The 22,263-nt window shown below is 54.6% G+C and overlaps 4 protein-coding genes across 4 annotated transcripts; 2 read left to right on the top strand and 2 right to left on the bottom strand.

The window, feature by feature from the left end:
• Window positions 1-8,223: 8,223 nt before the first annotated feature.
• On the top strand, window positions 8,224-8,795 carry MIND_01399100 (uncharacterized protein; the record flags this gene model as incomplete). The annotated part of the gene is made up of 4 exons (XM_037370397.1): window positions 8,224-8,400; window positions 8,452-8,559; window positions 8,625-8,736; window positions 8,788-8,795. 4 exons carry the CDS (start codon window positions 8,224-8,226, stop codon window positions 8,793-8,795), a joined length of 405 nt encoding a protein of 134 aa, XP_037213398.1.
• Window positions 8,796-9,019: 224 nt separating this feature from the next.
• MIND_01399200 (Aldehyde dehydrogenase) lies at window positions 9,020-10,446 on the bottom strand (the record flags this gene model as incomplete). The annotated part of the gene is made up of 5 exons (XM_037370398.1): window positions 9,020-9,083; window positions 9,131-9,256; window positions 9,314-9,916; window positions 9,997-10,076; window positions 10,132-10,446. 5 exons carry the CDS (start codon window positions 10,444-10,446, stop codon window positions 9,020-9,022), a joined length of 1,188 nt encoding a protein of 395 aa, XP_037213399.1.
• An 8,358-nt stretch (window positions 10,447-18,804) lies between these two features.
• MIND_01399300 (uncharacterized protein) lies at window positions 18,805-19,232 on the top strand (the record flags this gene model as incomplete). The annotated part of the gene is made up of 3 exons (XM_037370399.1): window positions 18,805-18,981; window positions 19,033-19,156; window positions 19,207-19,232. The coding sequence occupies 3 exons, from the start codon at window positions 18,805-18,807 to the stop codon at window positions 19,230-19,232; spliced, it is 327 nt and encodes a 108-aa protein (XP_037213400.1).
• A 660-nt stretch (window positions 19,233-19,892) lies between these two features.
• Window positions 19,893-21,041, bottom strand: MIND_01399400 (Aldehyde dehydrogenase; the record flags this gene model as incomplete). Its single annotated transcript, XM_037370400.1, has 3 exons — window positions 19,893-20,511; window positions 20,592-20,671; window positions 20,727-21,041. 3 exons carry the CDS (start codon window positions 21,039-21,041, stop codon window positions 19,893-19,895), a joined length of 1,014 nt encoding a protein of 337 aa, XP_037213401.1.
• Between the last annotated feature and the right edge of the window lie 1,222 nt (window positions 21,042-22,263).

A 22,263-nucleotide genomic window follows, 5' to 3' on the forward strand; every position in this document is an offset into this window, starting at 1 on the left:
GACGCCGCCGCCGCTCCACCTGCATCCGCACGTTGATTCCCTCCGCTGTCCACCTCAACGCTTGACTCACCCATCGCAAAGGCTCGCAGCTCGCTAAGGCTCGCAGCTCGCGCTCTTATTTTATGCACCAAAAGACAAAATTTTTTACAGGTTATCCGACGTGTAAACAAGCTATCCGACGCGTACTACAAGTTCACAAAGGTACCCGACGCGTGCAGAGAAGAAAAAAACACGTAAAAAGAAGAAAAAAAACTACTATCCCCGTCTAGCTCCCCAGATCCATCGAGACGCGCTATCCCGATCCAAAGGCCAGGTCTTGGCGCGTCGGAGCTGGCTGCCGAGAATGGCGCCATTGCCAGGCAGCAGCCCAGTTGGCGCTGAGTACGCAGAAATCAAGCCCATGACCAGATTCAAGGCAGACCCTTCCTCCGCGTTGTAGCCCGGGTGCCCTGCCCAGCGTCACTTGCCGTCGTGACAGAGATTTGGCGGGCAAGTTCACGAGGGTTTGTCTGGACGCTAACGGCGCCCCAGCGAAAAAAAATGGGTGCTCCCCGGGCGAGTTTTGGCAAGCCCGGCCAGAAAAAATGGCAGTTAAAGCGCCGGTCAGTGCCAACGCGCCGCAGGCGAGCTCTCGCGAAAAATGGAGTGGTGCGAGGCAACTTTTGAAGGGAAAGTCGCGATGGGCGCTGCAGTCTCGGGAGGGGGGCCGCGCTCTCACCAGAGCAGCTTCAATGGCGCCGCAGGCGAGCTCCAGCGAAATATAACTGGTCCAGAGGCAAGTTTTGAAGGCAAGTTGGAAGTCGCAAGGAGACTGGACTGGGGACTTGCAACAATAGCAGTGAGAAGCGCCAGTTGCTGTCATGCAACTAAGTCCATCGTAAGCCGGCACGACGCGCGTGGCGTTTGACTCGTGACGCGCGGCAGGCGAGCTCCACCGAGAAATCAAAGGTGCGGAGGGGAGTTTTTTTGGGGGGAAAGGGATTGAACGCTCAACGACAGAAATTTGGCGCCGCAGGCCCGCTCTAGCTAAAAATGGCTGTTGCGGGGGCCAAATTGTGGGCATGAGCCCAGCGCGTTTGCAAGCAGGTGGACCCGCCGAAGGCGTTGACGACAGCGAGACCAAGCTGATGGACAAGGCAGCTAACGCTGCACTTTGGTCGTTGGTGATGATGTTTGGGGGAAAGAGTCGGCCGTGCTCGCCAACGCGGAGGCGCCGCGTTGCGCTGGTCGAAATAGATCGGTCCGTGGTGGTAGAGTTCTGCCCAGCCAGGTGCCGTGCCAGACGCGCGTTTGGTCGGGGTGGGCGCACAGTTAATCAGCGCGTTTGTCGTTGCCAACGGCGTTGTAGAGGGCATTTAAGACCAAGCGCCGGCGAGTTGAGGTCAGAGCAAATGCATAGTGACTTGGCGCTGGGGTAGTTGGCTCAATGTGCATGGTGGTAGGAAGGAAGGCCAATTCGGGCACGTGCCGCCGGCCCATGGCCCGGTAGGGGCCGCGGTCAAGACTGGCTCGTCTCGTAGTCGTTGGATGCGTCGCAGCCCACAATAGAAGACGGGGGCGTCGGAGTCAAGGTGTGGGGACAAGGCCCTCGCGTCGTTAGAGAGTTTGGCGTGGTGGGAAGATGAAGGCCGGTTCGGGCACGTGCCGCCGGGTCGGAGCCGCGGTCAAGACCGGGGAAGCCCGGCGTTGTCGACTGGAAGCCGCAGAGCCCTTGGGAATATGGCAGGTGGCGGAATCAACGCGGGGGGAAACGACGTGCCGCCGGCAGAGGTCGCGGTTGGCCGGAGTAGGGCCCATCGTTGAGGAAATTTGGGATGGGTGATGAATGGACTATGTGATAGTTTAAGCACTGGCACTGGGAAACAAAGAAAACCAGAGTGAAAACTCACAGTGGGGGGATTGGCAGCGCACTGCTGCCAATGATTGCGTTGAAAGTCCTCCTGTTTTTTTTCGCCTCCGGCGGCAAAATCCTGGAAAAAATGGCGTCTTGAATCATGTTTTTTGAGGTCCAAATGACGACCCGGAATCATCGGATAATCCGGTGATCGCATCAAAATTCGGTGATGGGAGCGATTTTTCGACGACAGGCGCAACACGTTGGGGACACTGAGATCAAGGTCAGTAATAGCACAATGGAGGGAAGGAGCAAGAGCTCACCATTATCAAAGACCACATGAGGGTCTCGGCATCGACACGCCTGTGCTAGATGCGGGGATAGCAGAATGCGTTGGGCAGGGTTGGTGAGGACAATGGCCACGAGAGGGAAGCCAGGGAGCAGAGCCCTGGCTCCGAGGCGTTGAAGTCCAGAGGGACGCTAGGCCTCCGGCCGTCAAAATCCTGGCGCAAAAGTGAGTTTTTTTAAGGCAAAGAGTGGGTCGGAAAGTGCTTACGTAAGCATCAATTGATTCATCATTTTATACCAATTTTCAGCAAGACTATCGCGTTCTGCGAAGCAAGTGAGTACATCAGCGAGATTCAGCAGGTGCGAGGCTCACTGATGCTGTGCCTCAGGCACAAGCCAAAGCCAGTGCCGCGCAGACAAGGCCGCAGATACAGGCGGTTACTACGGAAGCAATGCAATGTCGATGGGGCCATTGGCGCGTACGCGAAGACAGGGAGGGAAATGAGATGGTTATAATGCCGAAGACAAGTCTAAACATTGCAGTGAGTACTGATGCTTCAAATGCAGAGGCGGGGACTCGGACGTACGCAATGTGACAAGGCCTTCTCGCGCTCGTCGTTTGAGTGGTGTCCTCAAATGCGGGAACAAGTGCCGTGACTCGCCCACTCGCACTTGTTGCTGATGGCAGAAGCGCTCGAGATACCGCCAGTTGCACGGAAGCCAAGTCGCGAGAGCAGCAGTTGTCGTGCTGCTAAGAGAAAAAAGCTGAGGCCAAGAGCCTCAGCACGAAGACTTCCTCGTTGCATAGAGTCAAGACTGTGGGTGGCTTGTAAGCAAAATTATCAACAAAACCGCAGCAGGGAACACACATCTTGTAGGTCGTCTGGGAATTGAGGGGACGGTGGTGGTTGACAGCAGTCGAGATGGCAGCAACGCAGCCGCCAAGGCCGCGTGAAGCTGTTGATGCGAGCAGCGCGGCCGCCAAGGCGACAGTACAGTGATGCTGTCGATGGCGCTCGCGGCAGCCAACGCAAACTCTGGGGGGAATTAGCACAATACCAAAGACGAATGTGGCAGCACGTACAGGGCACTCGAAGGCCGACATCACGCAACACGACGCCGACTGAGAGACATAGTTGGTGGGTTTGCTGGGCAGCAGGCGCAACGTCTTGGTGGGTGACTTTGCAAAGGGCTCGTTGTGAAGTTTGCGGGGCGGCGGGGGCAGGGAGGAAGACAAGGGAAGGAGAGGGAGGTGGTGGTTATGAGCAAACCCTAGACAAAGTGTGACGCTGGAAAAAAATTGCCGTCAGATGGGCACGCGTCGCAACGCGTTGTTGACTTGGTCATGACAGTGGGAAGAAAAAGTGTGACAAGGCGTGACGAGTCCGATGGCCAAGGAAAATTTTAAAAAATAATGGCGCCATGTCGGCGGCGCGCGTAAGAAGTTCCTGAGTCATCAGGGGCAATTCCCCGAGTCAGGTCGCAAGCGAGGTTCCTGTGTGACGCAGACAGCGGCAAGCGCAGGGGTAATACGACAAGTAATGTCGGCTACCCATGACTATCGTGGAATCCTCGCTTGGCTGGCTTTTGCCCTTATGCCGTCTGCGCACTTTTGTTCGAGTGTGTCATTTTTCTAGCCCATCGCCTCATTTTTTGCCCTGCAACCATCACCCCAAAAATGTTCGTCACATCCCACCCTGCATCCAGGTCTGCTCTCTGGAATTTTTTCAGTGCTTTTCTGAGCGCCACACACAGGGTATCCCAAAAAGGGAATGAGCACAACAATTGCTCGTTGCACTGTACTCTGCCCGGGATCGGCAGACCCCGAAGCGTGGGAAACATTGTTGAATACACATCAGTACTATCTACGTCTTCATCGCCGCTATCCAGCGTCTTGTACCCTCTGTATTCACTGCAAAGCTCTCTATGCTGATAATACTGTGTCCGCTCATCGCCATTTCCGATTGTGCCGAGTGTGTGAGAACATTATGTTACCATCACCCCTGACCCATCACCGCGAGGATCGGACGGGAAGCGCAACGCCGCGCGTACTGTTTCCTTGGAACTTCACAAATACGCGATTTTCAGTCGCATGGTGTCCACTCCCGCCCCAACGGATCAATATCACGCTGGGAAACCTTTCGGAGGAATTTGCTCGTGTCCATAAAACAAAATGCGCGTCAAGTTACGCGCAAACTTTCCCCCCATTATCCCTCCATGCTTGTCGACACTATTATTCCCTCATACTCCCATCTATTCATCTGTTGTACATACAAACTGTACTTATGTCCTGTCCCACCCTTCTCCGCCGCCCTTCTTGTCATAGCCAAATCTGCTGGCTGGACTTGAATCGTTGTAGCATGCAACGGTGAGTCAGTTTCAAACTCCTCGACTGGATTCATTTGGCTTACCTGTTTCCCAGTACCCTTACGACCAACGCGGTGCCTTTGTCACATTGTACCTTGCTCTAAGTAAGTTTGGGAATCATCCTACTTAAGTTTCTTGCTTACCTCCCTGTCAGTACCAAAATCGGTTCCCGCATTTGCGCGAGCAACACTTGTTATCGGAACTATGATCTCGGTGAGTTTTCTTAGTACAGTATGATGACGCGGACTGACCTTGGTTAACCATCAGGTTGGAGGCCGCAAGTTGCGTGCGGTTCGGACGAGCGTGATCGTCATTCGCAGGCTGGTCTCTCAAGGTGAGTGATTTGCTGAAATTGACTGAAACTCGCTTACCTGATTGAAGTTGAGCTGAGGCTGGCCTTGTCAAGCGCGGGACGTTCCTCGTTGTCTACCAAGGTAAGTACCACTTGTTTTTGTTTATAAATGCTTCCGCTCACCTTGATTGTTCTGTCCAGCTTGGTCTTGCCTGTGGACACACCGTGTTGTCATCTGCAAAGGTAAGTATAACTGTTTGTGTTCGCATTCGCTCAGGCTTACCGTTCTTCTTTTGCTCAGCACGAATCTTCACGCGCTGTTCGTTGCAGCTGCAAAAGTGAGCTTCTTGTTCCCAACTCGAAATTTGACTTACCCATGTCTAGCGCGTTATACGAGGTCGCGCCGCCTTGGCCGCGCAAGAGTCAGCAATTGCAACGTTTCCTGCACTTTTGACTCACCGATTCAAGCCAGCGCGCCGTTGCGCTCGCCGTTCCACCTTCCCTGGCCCACTTTCGCGCCGATCGAGCCGAACTATGCATTGAAGTGAGTTTGTGGGGCGAAACGAAGGGAATTAGTAACTTGCATGCCAGATTCAGGCGCTAACGGCGCCATAATGACCCGCCCGCGGTTTCAAGTAAGTGTTTCCCCCGTCTCCCGATGATTGACTTGCATAGTTGTCCTTGTCGTTGCGCGAGGCACTTGCTGGCGTTAATAGTCGGCGCAGAGAGAAGGCAAGGGTGTCGTTGGCGGTAACGGGTCGTTTGGGCGGCATTCCGCGAGTTGATGATGTTGTTGCCTCGACGGCGCGCCGGCCCCAGCCGCTTGCCCAGAGATTTTGAGGCAACCGGGTGGACCGGGGGCAGTCCTGCAATTCGGGTAGCGCGCCGGCCCAGTCCGTATCCAGTTGTTAGTCGTGAGTTGCCAAAGGGGAAAGGGGAAGCCGGATAGGCGCCGGCATGAGTTTTTGGTGGTTTTAGAGCGCGCGGTTGGCCTGGCCAGGTCGCCGCTAAATGCTGGGCGTGGCCCGGTGCAAGTTTGATCGCTGGGGATAGCGGGCTGACTGGGCCGGACTCACCGCTTGCCTCGATATCCCCGCTCCCCTTCCGCCGTTTCTCTTCCCTCTCCCCGCTATCCCCCGTCGTTTGAGGCGCACATGCCGCTTATGAAAGGCTGTCGTCGTCGAAGAGGTCGTCTGCGCTTGTGCCGACGATCGAGATGAAGGAGAAGAGGAAAAGATACGAGTCACGAACGATGTGACGGCACGCGCAAAGGTGAGCAAATATTTCGTTGTTTCTTCTACTTAATACAGCGGAGTACTGACATATATTCTACTAGGGGGATTTGCTGACCCGTCATCCAGTCCACGCGCCCCATTCCATTCTGGCTGGCAAATCAAACTAAAGGTAAGTTATCATTGACTTTATATAATTCAATCGTGCTTACCTTGTTGTCAGCTCCAGCAGCACTATACTCTGGGCTTGTCGTTGCCCGCGCTGACGTCGTCTCGTTCCACGCCGAGCCCGCAAGCAACACTGAAGGCAAGTGAGTATTTTATTTTTCCATTCATCGAGCTTACCTTGTTAGCATACTGGTTGTTGGCGGCGCATTCACTGCTTTCGCTCGAGCGCGAAGGCAGCATTTTGTCCAGAGTTATATTTGCCAGGTTATGTATATCCACTGACTGAACTTCAATTTTAGATATCAAACTACGCGCACCTGCTGTTCGGCCAGCGCAACGCTGATTTCCGCAAGCGCAACTAAACGTAAGTCAGTTCGCAATTCATCTGCTTTACATTCTGGCTCACCTCGTCATCGAATAGGTTCATTTGTCGCTGCCGAAGACCTCTGAACACAAGTAAGTTCATTATCCAACCTACCAGGCTGACCTTGTCCTCAGCAACCATCCTGGTCGTTGGCGGCAGCGCGAAGCCATGATTGTCTTCCTAACTTGGTCAGTTGCATTCCCAAGGTTTATATCCACTTACTGAACTTCCACCAGCCGAGCTTCAAGCTCGCAGACGAAACTAAAAGCAAGTGAGTTAACAATTCATTTACTTCGAGTTCTCGCTTACCTCGTCGTCGAAAAGCTACGTTTGTTGCGATCGAAGGCCGCTGAAACGATTAGTGAGTAAGTTAACTTGGTTCTGCTGCTCATGCTCACGTTTACAGCCAAAGCAAGCGCCGAGCGCGAATGGGCTCGCAAGTGACACTAGTACTGAAGGCGAAATCCCTCGTTGTCAGTAGACGCCATCAAAGGCCTTTGGAACAAACCTACGAGTCCGCGCGCTTACGTTCGCTGCAACCAAACTATGTTGAGTTGTTGTTACTAGTACTGTTCGCGCTCACCTTTGCAGCTCAAGCAGGCGAGTGCGAGCCCAACGTTCGCTTCTAAGCCTCCAAAGCAAAACTGAAGGCCAGTAAGTTTGTAATTCATTTACTTTCACTGTTTGCTTACCTCCTCGTCAACAGTTTCACTGAAACAAATCAGTAAGTATCCGAGCTTGTTGTTGGCGTTCGCGCTCACCGTTGCAGCGAGCGCAACAGGCGAGCGCGCAAATGTAAGCCCATCGTTGGCCAGTTGTCGTTTTGCGAACGACGCTCTATCAAAGCAGTAAGTCGAGATACAACAAACTTCAATCTTACCAACCAGCCCTCCTACATTCGGCGTTCTAGATGAGTCGTGGTCGTCGGAGTCGTCCCAGGTAAGTGGTTATTTTTGCCGCTTACTTGTTTGTTGACACCCTTCCGAAAGCAACCATATCGCTCCCTTAGTCGCCTTCAACAACGACAACGTCGGGATTTCTGTTGTCGCGGGCATTGTTGAGCTCGAGTTAACGAGCTCTAGAACACCCAAGGCGGAACCATAGTCGTTAACGCGGTTTCGAAGTACGGATTTGGCAGTTGCGGGAATTGAGCTTGACTGGGGCGGAACGGCAGGTGAGCAAATCATGTCTTCCCGAATCTGCCCCAACTCACCCGCTCCCCAACACTGCATTCGGCTCACCTTCCCGGCCAGAACGAGCGGTTGCGCCGTTTGGGTGGATTGCTTCAGCGGGAGGGATTTGCCGTTCCGGAGGTCCCAGTAGCCAGTATGTAGTCGTGAGATGGAGGGAAAGCCAGACGCCGGCTGTGCCGCCTGGCCTGAGTTTCGCCGTTGCCGGTGGTGGTTGCTGCTGCGAGAGCTGGGCCGGCTGCAAAGACGGTCAGCGGGCCAGTCGGACTGACACTCACCGTGTTCCGCAAAACGGTGCCGCCATCTCCACTTGTGCGAGGCGTGCCGGTTGTGATCGGAACCCGTAGCTGGCTGGACCCGCGCGGAATGAAGTGGTGGTTGCCGTAAGAATGTCGCAGTAGACTACTGCTGATGCTTGTCGGAGGGCTGGAAGCCAGAGTCCTTGGCCGGCCGGCCACGCTGCCAGTTTGTGGGAGCTCGGTTTCGGGATGGAAGAGAGTAGTTCGTGGTGGTCGTGGAAAGAGCGTCGGTCCGGGTCCCGGCGCCGGGCGTCACAGCACTGCCAAGGCGTGACCCGACCTTCAAGCGCCAACGCCGAACACCACAATGCACCGACCAACCGTCCAGCTGGCGCTGCGTTAGCCCTACGACTGCTTGACAGCCAGGTTGGTTTGCCGCTCGCTGTCACCATTTGTGTGGCTCACCGTGTTTTGCAGAACTCGTCTACTTCCTTGAGCTTGAAGCTATCCTCGACCACTGCCGACATATACCAACGACGCGCGGCCGAGCTGGAGACAAAAATTCTCCCTGATCGCGTCGCTTACGTGAGCACTTTCCGCGGTACATTTTGCTCAACTAACTTTTTTTTTTTTTTTTTTTTTGCTGCCAGAACCGCGAGCAACGCCTCGGGCTTGAACGGAAGGGGTGTAGTCTGGACTGTGGAGGTCGTCGCTGGCGTGCGCGAAGGACGTGCTGTGGTCCTCTCGATCGATCGACACAAAGTACGTGTTGAGTAAAACTCGGACGAACATGGGCAAACCTGACCGTTGTAGCCCCATGATTTCGCCCAAACCAGCCCAACAAGTGTTGCTGAATGCAGAAAACACACTCCCTGATTCGCGTCCGCTGCTTGTGATAAATGGCTTTCCAAAGACCAACGTTGCAAAACTATGAATTCACGGAGATAACGCTTACCTCGTCGGTTTAGTTTACTATCGAGCTCTCCGCCCTTAGCTAATGGCCCAGCACTCCCGTTTCACGTAGAACGTCAGCGGGAACACGCGCTCACTTCCGGCCAGCATACCCAGCCTGGCAAGTGCTGCTGAATGCAGAAAACACGCTTGCACCGCTGACTACTCGTCAGTTTCCTTAGCAAAATGGGATAATCTGCCATACCTGACCAGTTCAGCGTTTGGGAGCGGCGAGGCGGCGGAGGAGGAGCCTGCGGCGGAGGAAGATCCGAGGTACGCGGCGTGCGGCGTGCGTGCCGAGATGCTTATACCGCAAGGGCTCGAAGGACGCCTACACCGGTCGTTGAGCAAGATAACACTGTTGTACATGTTTTACGCTCCTGCAAACATTATGAGCCCTCTTCCGTTGTCCGTCCCGCCCGCGAGTGCCGCCAACCGCTTGAGCTGCGACGCCATTTCTCCCTTTGGCTTGTCGTCGACCCGCATGCGCCACAGCGGGTGGCGACTATGCGACTTGAGGGCAATCAGCACATAAATGTTTGCCGCCCATGGGCATTTCCGTGCCCGTGCCGCCCAATGGCGCACTTTAGGAGAATTTCCCAGACAAATATATGCCTCCATGATGGCATTGATGGCGGCGTGGTACTGCGCCTCGCCCTCGAGCTTCTCTTGTTCCAACAGCGCTATTTGCTCGAGACACTTGTTGATGAGCCAGTCATCAGGCAAAGACCGGTTGACGGCCCACAACTGGACGGTTGGAACGAACGAGCGAATCTTGGCACGACGAGCGTCGGAGTTGACGGGGTCGAGACACGCATCACACGCGCAAACGAATCCGTATGGCTTGAAGGTCTGCTGGCGATTCGCTGCAGTGTCCCAGACGTCGGAATAAGCCAACGTCAGTTCTTCGCCTTCCGCAATGTCACGCGCTGCATAGACTGTGTAGGAGATAGACGCGTCGTGGAAGTTGGTGCTCGTATTGGGGCAGCAACTGTAAGAGTATCAGAGAAAGATGATAGGACGCCGTGCCTATTGTTCATGCGCGAAATAAAATGTGGGACAGAGCTATACTGTGCCATTGGACCACTCATCTCAGGGCAGAGTCCATCCAGACCGATGCTATTCGTTCGGATTCGACCAGCTATAGGTCCCTTGCAACAAGACGAGTTAGTAACACAAAAGAAAGAAATGTGAGTGACAACTCACTGATCCATCGGTCGTATGGCTGTTTGCAAGGGACATGAAAGCATCCCGATCTGCAGGCCGCATTTCCTTCAAAACCACCTCTAGGTACTTCTCAAACTCCCTCAGCTGGTATTTTGTCGTCTGCTCCTGACTATACCAGATGGGCACTGCGACGGGCACCCCTCGAACGCTGATGAGCAATGGCCGCTCATCGATGATAAGCTCTCCTTGACTGAGAGCACGAGCAGCAAAAAGACCAAGCCCCTTGTTTCCCGCCTCTCCAACTCGGAACGTGGGTTTGGACACCGTGCGTAGGGGCTGAGGATAGCCCGGCATCTTCGTCAACACCTCTTTTGAGCCGGGCCAGAAGAAACAGACGGTGACGGGCTCATCGGGGCCTGCGTTTGCTGGCAGGACGACAATCTCGGTGGAAGAGAAATCGAGTGGAGCAGCTTCGCCTTGAAAATTGAATTATGAACGCGTCCGACGCCGCCGCCGCTCCACCTCCGATACCCTCCCGCATCCACCTCAACGCCTTACTCACCCATCGCAAAGGCTCGCAGCTCGCTAAGGCTCGCAGCGAGCGCTCTTATTTTATGCACCAAAAGACAAAATTTTTTACAGGTTATCCGACGTGTAAACAAGCTATCCGACGCGTACTACAAGTTCACAAAGGTACCCGACGCGTGCAGAGAAGAAAAAAACACGTAAAAGAAGAAAAAAAACTACTATCCCCGTCTAGCTCCCCAGATCCATCGAGACGCGCTATCCCGATCCAAAGGCCAGGTCTTGGCGCGTCGGAGCTGGCTGCCGAGAATGGCGCCATTGCCAGGCAGCAGCCCAGTTGGCGCTGAGTACGCAGAAATCAAGCCCATGACCAGATTCAAGGCAGACCCTTCCTCCGCGTTGTAGCCCGGGTGCCCTGCCCAGCGTCACTTGCCGTCGTGACAGAGATTTGGCGGGCAAGTTCACGAGGGTTTGTCTGGACGCTAACGGCGCCCCAGCGAAAAAAATGGGTGCTCCCCGGGCGAGTTTTGGCAAGCCCGGCCAGAAAAAATGGCAGTTAAAGCGCCGGTCAGTGCCAACGCGCCGCAGGCGAGCTCTCGCGAAAAATGGAGTGGTGCGAGGCAACTTTTGAAGGGAAAGTCGCGATGGGCGCTGCAGTCTCGGGAGGGGGGCCGCGCTCTCACCAGAGCAGCTTCAATGGCGCCGCAGGCGAGCTCCAGCGAAATATAACTGGTCCAGAGGCAAGTTTTGAAGGCAAGTTGGAAGTCGCAAGGAGACTGGACTGGGGACTTGCAACAATAGCAGTGAGAAGCGCCAGTTGCTGTCATGCAACTAAGTCCATCGTAAGCCGGCACGACGCGCGTGGCGTTTGACTCGTGACGCGCGGCAGGCGAGCTCCACCGAGAAATCAAAGGTGCGGAGGGGAGTTTTTTTGGGGGGAAAGGGATTGAACGCTCAACGACAGAAATTTGGCGCCGCAGGCCCGCTCTAGCTAAAAATGGCTGTTGCGGGGGGCCAAATTGTGGGCATGAGCCCAGCGCGTTTGCAAGCAGGTGGACCCGCCGAAGGCGTTGACGACAGCGAGACCAAGCTGATGGACAAGGCAGCTAACGCTGCACTTTGGTCGTTGGTGATGATGTTTGGGGGAAAGAGTCGGCCGTGCTCGCCAACGCGGAGGCGCCGCGTTGCGCTGGTCGAAATAGATCGGTCCGTGGTGGTAGAGTTCTGCCCAGCCAGGTGCCGTGCCAGACGCGCGTTTGGTCGGGGTGGGCGCACAGTTAATCAGCGCGTTTGTCGTTGCCAACGGCGTTGTAGAGGGCATTTAAGACCAAGCGCCGGCGAGTTGAGGTCAGAGCAAATGCATAGTGACTTGGCGCTGGGGTAGTTGGCTCAATGTGCATGGTGGTAGGAAGGAAGGCCAATTCGGGCACGTGCCGCCGGCCCATGGCCCGGTAGGGGCCGCGGTCAAGACTGGCTCGTCTCGTAGTCGTTGGATGCGTCGCAGCCCACAATAGAAGACGGGGGCGTCGGAGTCAAGGTGTGGGGACAAGGCCCTCGCGTCGTTAGAGAGTTTGGCGTGGTGGGAAGATGAAGGCCGGTTCGGGCACGTGCCGCCGGGTCGGAGCCGCGGTCAAGACCGGGGAAGCCCGGCGTTGTCGACTGGAAGCCGCAGAGCCCTTGGGAATATGGCAGGTGGCGGAATCAACGCGGGGGGAAACGACGTGCCGCCGGCAGAGGTCGCGGTTGGCCGGAGTAGGGCCCATCGTTGAGGAAATTTGGGATGGGTGATGAATGGACTATGTGATAGTTTAAGCACTGGCACTGGGAAACAAAGAAAACCAGAGTGAAAACTCACAGTGGGGGGATTGGCAGCGCACTGCTGCCAATGATTGCGTTGAAAGTCCTCCTGTTTTTTTCGCCTCCGGCGGCAAAATCCTGGAAAAAATGGCGTCTTGAATCATGTTTTTTGAGGTCCAAATGACGACCCGGAATCATCGGATAATCCGGTGATCGCATCAAAATTCGGTGATGGGAGCGATTTTTCGACGACAGGCGCAACACGTTGGGGACACTGAGATCAAGGTCAGTAATAGCACAATGGAGGGAAGGAGCAAGAGCTCACCATTATCAAAGACCACATGAGGGTCTCGGCATCGACACGCCTGTGCTAGATGCGGGGATAGCAGAATGCGTTGGGCAGGGTTGGTGAGGACAATGGCCACGAGAGGGAAGCCAGGGAGCAGAGCCCTGGCTCCGAGGCGTTGAAGTCCAGAGGGACGCTAGGCCTCCGGCCGTCAAAATCCTGGCGCAAAAGTGAGTTTTTTTAAGGCAAAGAGTGGGTCGGAAAGTGCTTACGTAAGCATCAATTGATTCATCATTTTATACCAATTTTCAGCAAGACTATCGCGTTCTGCGAAGCAAGTGAGTACATCAGCGAGATTCAGCAGGTGCGAGGCTCACTGATGCTGTGCCTCAGGCACAAGCCAAAGCCAGTGCCGCGCAGACAAGGCCGCAGATACAGGCGGTTACTACGGAAGCAATGCAATGTCGATGGGGCCATTGGCGCGTACGCGAAGACAGGGAGGGAAATGAGATGGTTATAATGCCGAAGACAAGTCTAAACATTGCAGTGAGTACTGATGCTTCAAATGCAGAGGCGGGGACTCGGACGTACGCAATGTGACAAGGCCTTCTCGCGCTCGTCGTTTGAGTGGTGTCCTCAAATGGGGAACAAGTGCCGTGACTCGCCCACTCGCACTTGTTGCTGATGGCAGAAGCGCTCGAGATACCGCCAGTTGCACGGAAGCCAAGTCGCGAGAGCAGCAGTTGTCGTGCTGCTAAGAGAAAAAAGCTGAGGCCAAGAGCCTCAGCACGAAGACTTCCTCGTTGCATAGAGTCAAGACTGTGGGTGGCTTGTAAGCAAAATTATCAACAAAACCGCAGCAGGGAACACACATCTTGTAGGTCGTCTGGGAATTGAGGGACGCGGTGGTGGTTGACAGCAGTCGAGATGGCAGCAACGCAGCCGCCAAGGCCGCGTGAAGCTGTTGATGCGAGCAGCGCGGCCGCCAAGGCGACAGTACAGTGATGCTGTCGATGGCGCTCGCGGCAGCCAACGCAAACTCTGGGGGAATTAGCACAATACCAAAGACGAATGTGGCAGCACGTACAGGGCACTCGAAGGCCGACATCACGCAACACGACGCCGACTGAGAGACATAGTTGGTGGGTTTGCTGGGCAGCAGGCGCAACGTCTTGGTGGGTGACTTTGCAAAGGGCTCGTTGTGAAGTTTGCGGGCGGCGGGGGCAGGGAGGAAGACAAGGGAAGGAGAGGGAGGTGGTGGTTATGAGCAAACCCTAGACAAAGTGTGACGCTGGAAAAAAATTGCCGTCAGATGGGCACGCGTCGCAACGCGTTGTTGACTTGGTCATGACAGTGGGAAGAAAAAGTGTGACAAGGCGTGACGAGTCCGATGGCCAAGGAAAATTTAAAAAAAATAATGGCGCCATGTCGGCGGCGCGCGTAAGAAGTTCCTGAGTCATCAGGGGCAATTCCCCGAGTCAGGTCGCAAGCGAGGTTCCTGTGTGACGCAGACAGCGGCAAGCGCAGGGGTAATACGACAAGTAATGTCGGCTACCCATGACTATCGTGGAATCCTCGCTTGGCTGGCTTTTGCCCTTATGCCGTCTGCGCACTTTTGTTCGAGTGTGTCATTTTTCTAGCCCATCGCCTCATTTTTTGCCCTGCAACCATCACCCCAAAAATGTTCGTCACATCCCACCCTGCATCCAGGTCTGCTCTCTGGAATTTTTTCAGTGCTTTTCTGAGCGCCACACACAGGGTATCCCAAAAGGGAATGAGCACAACAATTGCTCGTTGCACTGTACTCTGCCCGGGATCGGCAGACCCCGAAGCGTGGGAAACATTGTTGAATACACATCAGTACTATCTACGTCTTCATCGCCGCTATCCAGCGTCTTGTACCCTCTGTATTCACTGCAAAGCTCTCTATGCTGATAATACTGTGTCCGCTCATCGCCATTTCCGATTGTGCCGAGTGTGTGAGAACATTATGTTACCATCACCCCTGACCCATCACCGCGAGGATCGGACGGGAAGCGCAACGCCGCGCGTACTGTTTCCTTGGAACTTCACAAATACGCGATTTTCAGTCGCATGGTGTCCACTCCCGCCCCAACGGATCAATATCACGCTGGGAAACCTTTCGGAGGAATTTGCTCGTGTCCATAAAACAAAATGCGCGTCAAGTTACGCGCAAACTTTCCCCCCATTATCCCTCCATGCTTGTCGACACTATTATTCCCTCATACTCCCATCTATTCATCTGTTGTACATACAAACTGTACTTATGTCCTGTCCCACCCTTCTCCGCCGCCCTTCTTGTCATAGCCAAATCTGCTGGCTGGACTTGAATCGTTGTAGCATGCAACGGTGAGTCAGTTTCAAACTCCTCGACTGGATTCATTTGGCTTACCTGTTTCCCAGTACCCTTACGACCAACGCGGTGCCTTTGTCACATTGTACCTTGCTCTAAGTAAGTTTGGGAATCATCCTACTTAAGTTTCTTGCTTACCTCCCTGTCAGTACCAAAATCGGTTCCCGCATTTGCGCGAGCAACACTTGTTATCGGAACTATGATCTCGGTGAGTTTTCTTAGTACAGTATGATGACGCGGACTGACCTTGGTTAACCATCAGGTTGGAGGCCGCAAGTTGCGTGCGGTTCGGACGAGCGTGATCGTCATTCGCAGGCTGGTCTCTCAAGGTGAGTGATTTGCTGAAATTGACTGAAACTCGCTTACCTGATTGAAGTTGAGCTGAGGCTGGCCTTGTCAAGCGCGGGACGTTCCTCGTTGTCTACCAAGGTAAGTACCACTTGTTTTTGTTTATAAATGCTTCCGCTCACCTTGATTGTTCTGTCCAGCTTGGTCTTGCCTGTGGACACACCGTGTTGTCATCTGCAAAGGTAAGTATAACTGTTTGTGTTCGCATTCGCTCAGGCTTACCGTTCTTCTTTTGCTCAGCACGAATCTTCACGCGCTGTTCGTTGCAGCTGCAAAAGTGAGCTTCTTGTTCCCAACTCGAAATTTGACTTACCCATGTCTAGCGCGTTATACGAGGTCGCGCCGCCTTGGCCGCGCAAGAGTCAGCAATTGCAACGTTTCCTGCACTTTTGACTCACCGATTCAAGCCAGCGCGCCGTTGCGCTCGCCGTTCCACCTTCCCTGGCCCACTTTCGCGCCGATCGAGCCGAACTATGCATTGAAGTGAGTTTGTGGGGCGAAACGAAGGGAATTAGTAACTTGCATGCCAGATTCAGGCGCTAACGGCGCCATAATGACCCGCCCGCGGTTTCAAGTAAGTGTTTCCCCCGTCTCCCGATGATTGACTTGCATAGTTGTCCTTGTCGTTGCGCGAGGCACTTGCTGGCGTTAATAGTCGGCGCAGAGAGAAGGCAAGGGTGTCGTTGGCGGTAACGGGTCGTTTGGGCGGCATTCCGCGAGTTGATGATGTTGTTGCCTCGACGGCGCGCCGGCCCCAGCCGCTTGCCCAGAGATTTTGAGGCAACCGGGTGGACCGGGGGCAGTCCTGCAATTCGGGTAGCGCGCCGGCCCAGTCCGTATCCAGTTGTTAGTCGTGAGTTGCCAAAGGGGAAAGGGGAAGCCGGATAGGCGCCGGCATGAGTTTTTGGTGGTTTTAGAGCGCGCGGTTGGCCTGGCCAGGTCGCCGCTAAATGCTGGGCGTGGCCCGGTGCAAGTTTGATCGCTGGGGATAGCGGGCTGACTGGGCCGGACTCACCGCTTGCCTCGATATCCCCCGCTCCCCTTCCGCCGTTTCTCTTCCCTCTCCCCGCTATCCCCCGTCGTTTGAGGCGCACATGCCGCTTATGAAAGGCTGTCGTCGTCGAAGAGGTCGTCTGCGCTTGTGCCGACGATCGAGATGAAGGAGAAGAGGAAAAGATACGAGTCACGAACGATGTGACGGCACGCGCAAAGGTGAGCAAATATTTCGTTGTTTCTTCTACTTAATACAGCGGAGTACTGACATATATTCTACTAGGGGGATTTGCTGACCCGTCATCCAGTCCACGCGCCCCATTCCATTCTGGCTGGCAAATCAAACTAAAGGTAAGTTATCATTGACTTTATATAATTCAATCGTGCTTACCTTGTTGTCAGCTCCAGCAGCACTATACTCTGGGCTTGTCGTTGCCCGCGCTGACGTCGTCTCGTTCCACGCCGAGCCCGCAAGCAACACTGAAGGCAAGTGAGTATTTTATTTTTCCATTCATCGAGCTTACCTTGTTAGCATACTGGTTGTTGGCGGCGCATTCACTGCTTTCGCTCGAGCGCGAAGGCAGCATTTTGTCCAGAGTTATATTTGCCAGGTTATGTATATCCACTGACTGAACTTCAATTTTAGATATCAAACTACGCGCACCTGCTGTTCGGCCAGCGCAACGCTGATTTCCGCAAGCGCAACTAAACGTAAGTCAGTTCGCAATTCATCTGCTTTACATTCTGGCTCACCTCGTCATCGAATAGGTTCATTTGTCGCTGCCGAAGACCTCTGAACACAAGTAAGTTCATTATCCAACCTACCAGGCTGACCTTGTCCTCAGCAACCATCCTGGTCGTTGGCGGCAGCGCGAAGCCATGATTGTCTTCCTAACTTGGTCAGTTGCATTCCCAAGGTTTATATCCACTTACTGAACTTCCACCAGCCGAGCTTCAAGCTCGCAGACGAAACTAAAAGCAAGTGAGTTAACAATTCATTTACTTCGAGTTCTCGCTTACCTCGTCGTCGAAAAGCTACGTTTGTTGCGATCGAAGGCCGCTGAAACGATTAGTGAGTAAGTTAACTTGGTTCTGCTGCTCATGCTCACGTTTACAGCCAAAGCAAGCGCCGAGCGCGAATGGGCTCGCAAGTGACACTAGTACTGAAGGCGAAATCCCTCGTTGTCAGTAGACGCCATCAAAGGCCTTTGGAACAAACCTACGAGTCCGCGCGCTTACGTTCGCTGCAACCAAACTATGTTGAGTTGTTGTTACTAGTACTGTTCGCGCTCACCTTTGCAGCTCAAGCAGGCGAGTGCGAGCCCAACGTTCGCTTCTAAGCCTCCAAAGCAAAACTGAAGGCCAGTAAGTTTGTAATTCATTTACTTTCACTGTTTGCTTACCTCCTCGTCAACAGTTTCACTGAAACAAATCAGTAAGTATCCGAGCTTGTTGTTGGCGTTCGCGCTCACCGTTGCAGCGAGCGCAACAGGCGAGCGCGCAAATGTAAGCCCATCGTTGGCCAGTTGTCGTTTTGCGAACGACGCTCTATCAAAGCAGTAAGTCGAGATACAACAAACTTCAATCTTACCAACCAGCCCTCCTACATTCGGCGTTCTAGATGAGTCGTGGTCGTCGGAGTCGTCCCAGGTAAGTGGTTATTTTTGCCGCTTACTTGTTTGTTGACACCCTTCCGAAAGCAACCATATCGCTCCCTTAGTCGCCTTCAACAACGACAACGTCGGGATTTCTGTTGTCGCGGGCATTGTTGAGCTCGAGTTAACGAGCTCTAGAACACCCAAGGCGGAACCATAGTCGTTAACGCGGTTTCGAAGTACGGATTTGGCAGTTGCGGGAATTGAGCTTGACTGGGGCGGAACGGCAGGTGAGCAAATCATGTCTTCCCGAATCTGCCCCAACTCACCCGCTCCCCAACACTGCATTCGGCTCACCTTCCCGGCCAGAACGAGCGGTTGCGCCGTTTGGGTGGATTGCTTCAGCGGGAGGGATTTGCCGTTCCGGAGGTCCCAGTAGCCAGTATGTAGTCGTGAGATGGAGGGAAAGCCAGACGCCGGCTGTGCCGCCTGGCCTGAGTTTCGCCGTTGCCGGTGGTGGTTGCTGCTGCGAGAGCTGGGCCGGCTGCAAAGACGGTCAGCGGGCCAGTCGGACTGACACTCACCGTGTTCCGCAAAACGGTGCCGCCATCTCCACTTGTGCGAGGCGTGCCGGTTGTGATCGGAACCCGTAGCTGGCTGGACCCGCGCGGAATGAAGTGGTGGTTGCCGTAAGAATGTCGCAGTAGACTACTGCTGATGCTTGTCGGAGGGCTGGAAGCCAGAGTCCTTGGCCGGCCGGCCACGCTGCCAGTTTGTGGGAGCTCGGTTTCGGGATGGAAGAGAGTAGTTCGTGGTGGTCGTGGAAAGAGCGTCGGTCCGGGTCCCGGCGCCGGGCGTCACAGCACTGCCAAGGCGTGACCCGACCTTCAAGCGCCAACGCCGAACACCACAATGCACCGACCAACCGTCCAGCTGGCGCTGCGTTAGCCCTACGACTGCTTGACAGCCAGGTTGGTTTGCCGCTCGCTGTCACCATTTGTGTGGCTCACCGTGTTTTGCAGAACTCGTCTACTTCCTTGAGCTTGAAGCTATCCTCGACCACTGCCGACATATACCAACGACGCGCGGCCGAGCTGGAGACAAAAATTCTCCCTGATCGCGTCGCTTACGTGAGCACTTTCCGCGGTACATTTTGCTCAACTAACTTGTTTTTTTTTTTTTTTTTTTGCTGCCAGAACCGCGAGCAACGCCTCGGGCTTGAACGGAAGGGGTGTAGTCTGGACTGTGGAGGTCGTCGCTGGCGTGCGCGAAGGACGTGCTGTGGTCCTCTCGATCGATCGACACAAAGTACGTGTTGAGTAAAACTCGGACGAACATGGGCAAACCTGACCGTTGTAGCCCCATGATTTCGCCCAAACCAGCCCAACAAGTGTTGCTGAATGCAGAAAACACACTCCCTGATTCGCGTCCGCTGCTTGTGATAAATGGCTTTCCAAAGACCAACGTTGCAAAACTATGAATTCACGGAGATAACGCTTACCTCGTCGGTTTAGTTTACTATCGAGCTCTCCGCCCTTAGCTAATGGCCCAGCACTCCCGTTTCACGTAGAACGTCAGCGGGAACACGCGCTCACTTCCGGCCAGCATACCCAGCCTGGCAAGTGCTGCTGAATGCAGAAAACACGCTTGCACCGCTGACTACTCGTCAGTTTCCTTAGCAAAATGGGATAATCTGCCATACCTGACCAGTTCAGCGTTTGGGAGCGGCGAGGCGGCGGAGGAGGAGCCTGCGGCGGAGGAAGATCCGAGGCACGCGGCGTGCGGCGTGCGTGCCGAGATGACAACATCACCGTTTCATACCGCAAGGGCTCGAAGGACGCCTACACCGGTCGTTGAGCAAGATAACACTGTTGTACATGTTTTACGCTCCTGCAAACATTATGAGCCCTCTTCCGTTGTCCGTCCCGCCCGCGAGTGCCGCCAACCGCTTGAGCTGCGACGCCATTTCTCCCTTTGGCTTGTCGTCGACCCGCATGCGCCACAGCGGGTGGCGACTATGCGACTTGAGGGCAATCAGCACATAAATGTTTGCCGCCCATGGGCATTTCCGTGCCCGTGCCGCCCAATGGCGCACTTTAGGAGAATTTCCCAGACAAATATATGCCTCCATGATGGCATTGATGGCGGCGTGGTACTGCGCCTCGCCCTCGAGCTTCTCTTGTTCCAACAGCGCTATTTGCTCGAGACACTTGTTGATGAGCCAGTCATCAGGCAAAGACCGGTTGACGGCCCACAACTGGACGGTTGGAACGAACGAGCGAATCTTGGCACGACGAGCGTCGGAGTTGACGGGGTCGAGACACGCATCACACGCGCAAACGAATCCGTATGGCTTGAAGGTCTGCTGGCGATTCGCTGCAGTGTCCCAGACGTCGGAATAAGCCAACGTCAGTTCTTCGCCTTCCGCAATGTCACGCGCTGCATAGACTGTGTAGGAGATAGACGCGTCGTGGAAGTTGGTGCTCGTATTGGGGCAGCAACTGTAAGAGTATCAGAGAAAGATGATAGGACGCCGTGCCTATTGTTCATGCGCGAAATAAAATGTGGGACAGAGCTATACTGTGCCATTGGACCACTCATCTCAGGGCAGAGTCCATCCAGACCGATGCTATTCGTTCGGATTCGACCAGCTATAGGTCCCTTGCAACAAGACGAGTTAGTAACACAAAAGAAAGAAATGTGAGTGACAACTCACTGATCCATCGGTCGTATGGCTGTTTGCAAGGGACATGAAAGCATCCCGATCTGCAGGCCGCATTTCCTTCAAAACCACCTCTAGGTACTTCTCAAACTCCCTCAGCTGGTATTTTGTCGTCTGCTCCTGACTATACCAGATGGGCACTGCGACGGGCACCCCTCGAACGCTGATGAGCAATGGCCGCTCATCGATGATAAGCTCTCCTTGACTGAGAGCACGAGCAGCAAAAAGACCAAGCCCCTTGTTTCCCGCCTCTCCAACTCGGAACGTGGGTTTGGACACCGTGCGTAGGGGCTGAGGATAGCCCGGCATCTTCGTCAACACCTCTTTTGAGCCGGGCCAGAAGAAACAGACGGTGACGGGCTCATCGGGGCCTGCGTTTGCTGGCAGGACGACAATCTCGGTGGAAGAGAAATCGAGTGGAGCAGCTTCGCCTTGAAAATTGAATTATGAACGCGTCCGACGCCGCCGCCGCTCCACCTCCGATACCCTCCCGCATCCACCTCAACGCCTTACTCACCCATCGCAAAGGCTCGCAGCTCGCTAAGGCTCGCAGCGAGCGCTCTTATTTTATGCACCAAAAGACAAAATTTTTTACAGGTTATCCGACGTGTAAACAAGCTATCCGACGCGTACTACAAGTTCACAAAGGTACCCGACGCGTGCAGAGAAGAAAAAAACACGTAAAAGAAGAAAAAAAAAACTACTATCCCCGTCTAGCTCCCCAGATCCATCGAGACGCGCTATCCCGATCCAAAGGCCAGGTCTTGGCGCGTCGGAGCTGGCTGCCGAGAATGGCGCCATTGCCAGGCAGCAGCCCAGTTGGCGCTGAGTACGCAGAAATCAAGCCCATGACCAGATTCAAGGCAGACCCTTCCTCCGCGTTGTAGCCCGGGTGCCCTGCCCAGCGTCACTTGCCGTCGTGACAGAGATTTGGCGGGCAAGTTCACGAGGGTTTGTCTGGACGCTAACGGCGCCCCAGCGAAAAAAATGGGTGCTCCCCGGGCGAGTTTTGGCAAGCCCGGCCAGAAAAATGGCAGTTAAAGCGCCGGTCAGTGCCAACGCGCCGCAGGCGAGCTCTCGCGAAAAATGGAGTGGTGCGAGGCAACTTTTGAAGGGAAAGTCGCGATGGGCGCTGCAGTCTCGGGGGGGGGCCGCGCTCTCACCAGAGCAGCTTCAATGGCGCCGCAGGCGAGCTCCAGCGAAATATAACTGGTCCAGAGGCAAGTTTTGAAGGCAAGTTGGAAGTCGCAAGGAGACTGGACTGGGGACTTGCAACAATAGCAGTGAGAAGCGCCAGTTGCTGTCATGCAACTAAGTCCATCGTAAGCCGGCACGACGCGCGTGGCGTTTGACTCGTGACGCGCGGCAGGCGAGCTCCACCGAGAAATCAAAGGTGCGGAGGGGAGTTTTTTTGGGGGGAAAGGGATTGAACGCTCAACGACAGAAATTTGGCGCCGCAGGCCCGCTCTAGCTAAAAATGGCTGTTGCGGGGGGCCAAATTGTGGGCATGAGCCCAGCGCGTTTGCAAGCA

Source organism: Mycena indigotica, assembly GCF_014461135.1.
Source record: "Mycena indigotica strain 171206Taipei chromosome Unknown Mind.scaff0017, whole genome shotgun sequence".
NCBI lineage: Eukaryota > Fungi > Basidiomycota > Agaricomycetes > Agaricales > Mycenaceae > Mycena > Mycena indigotica.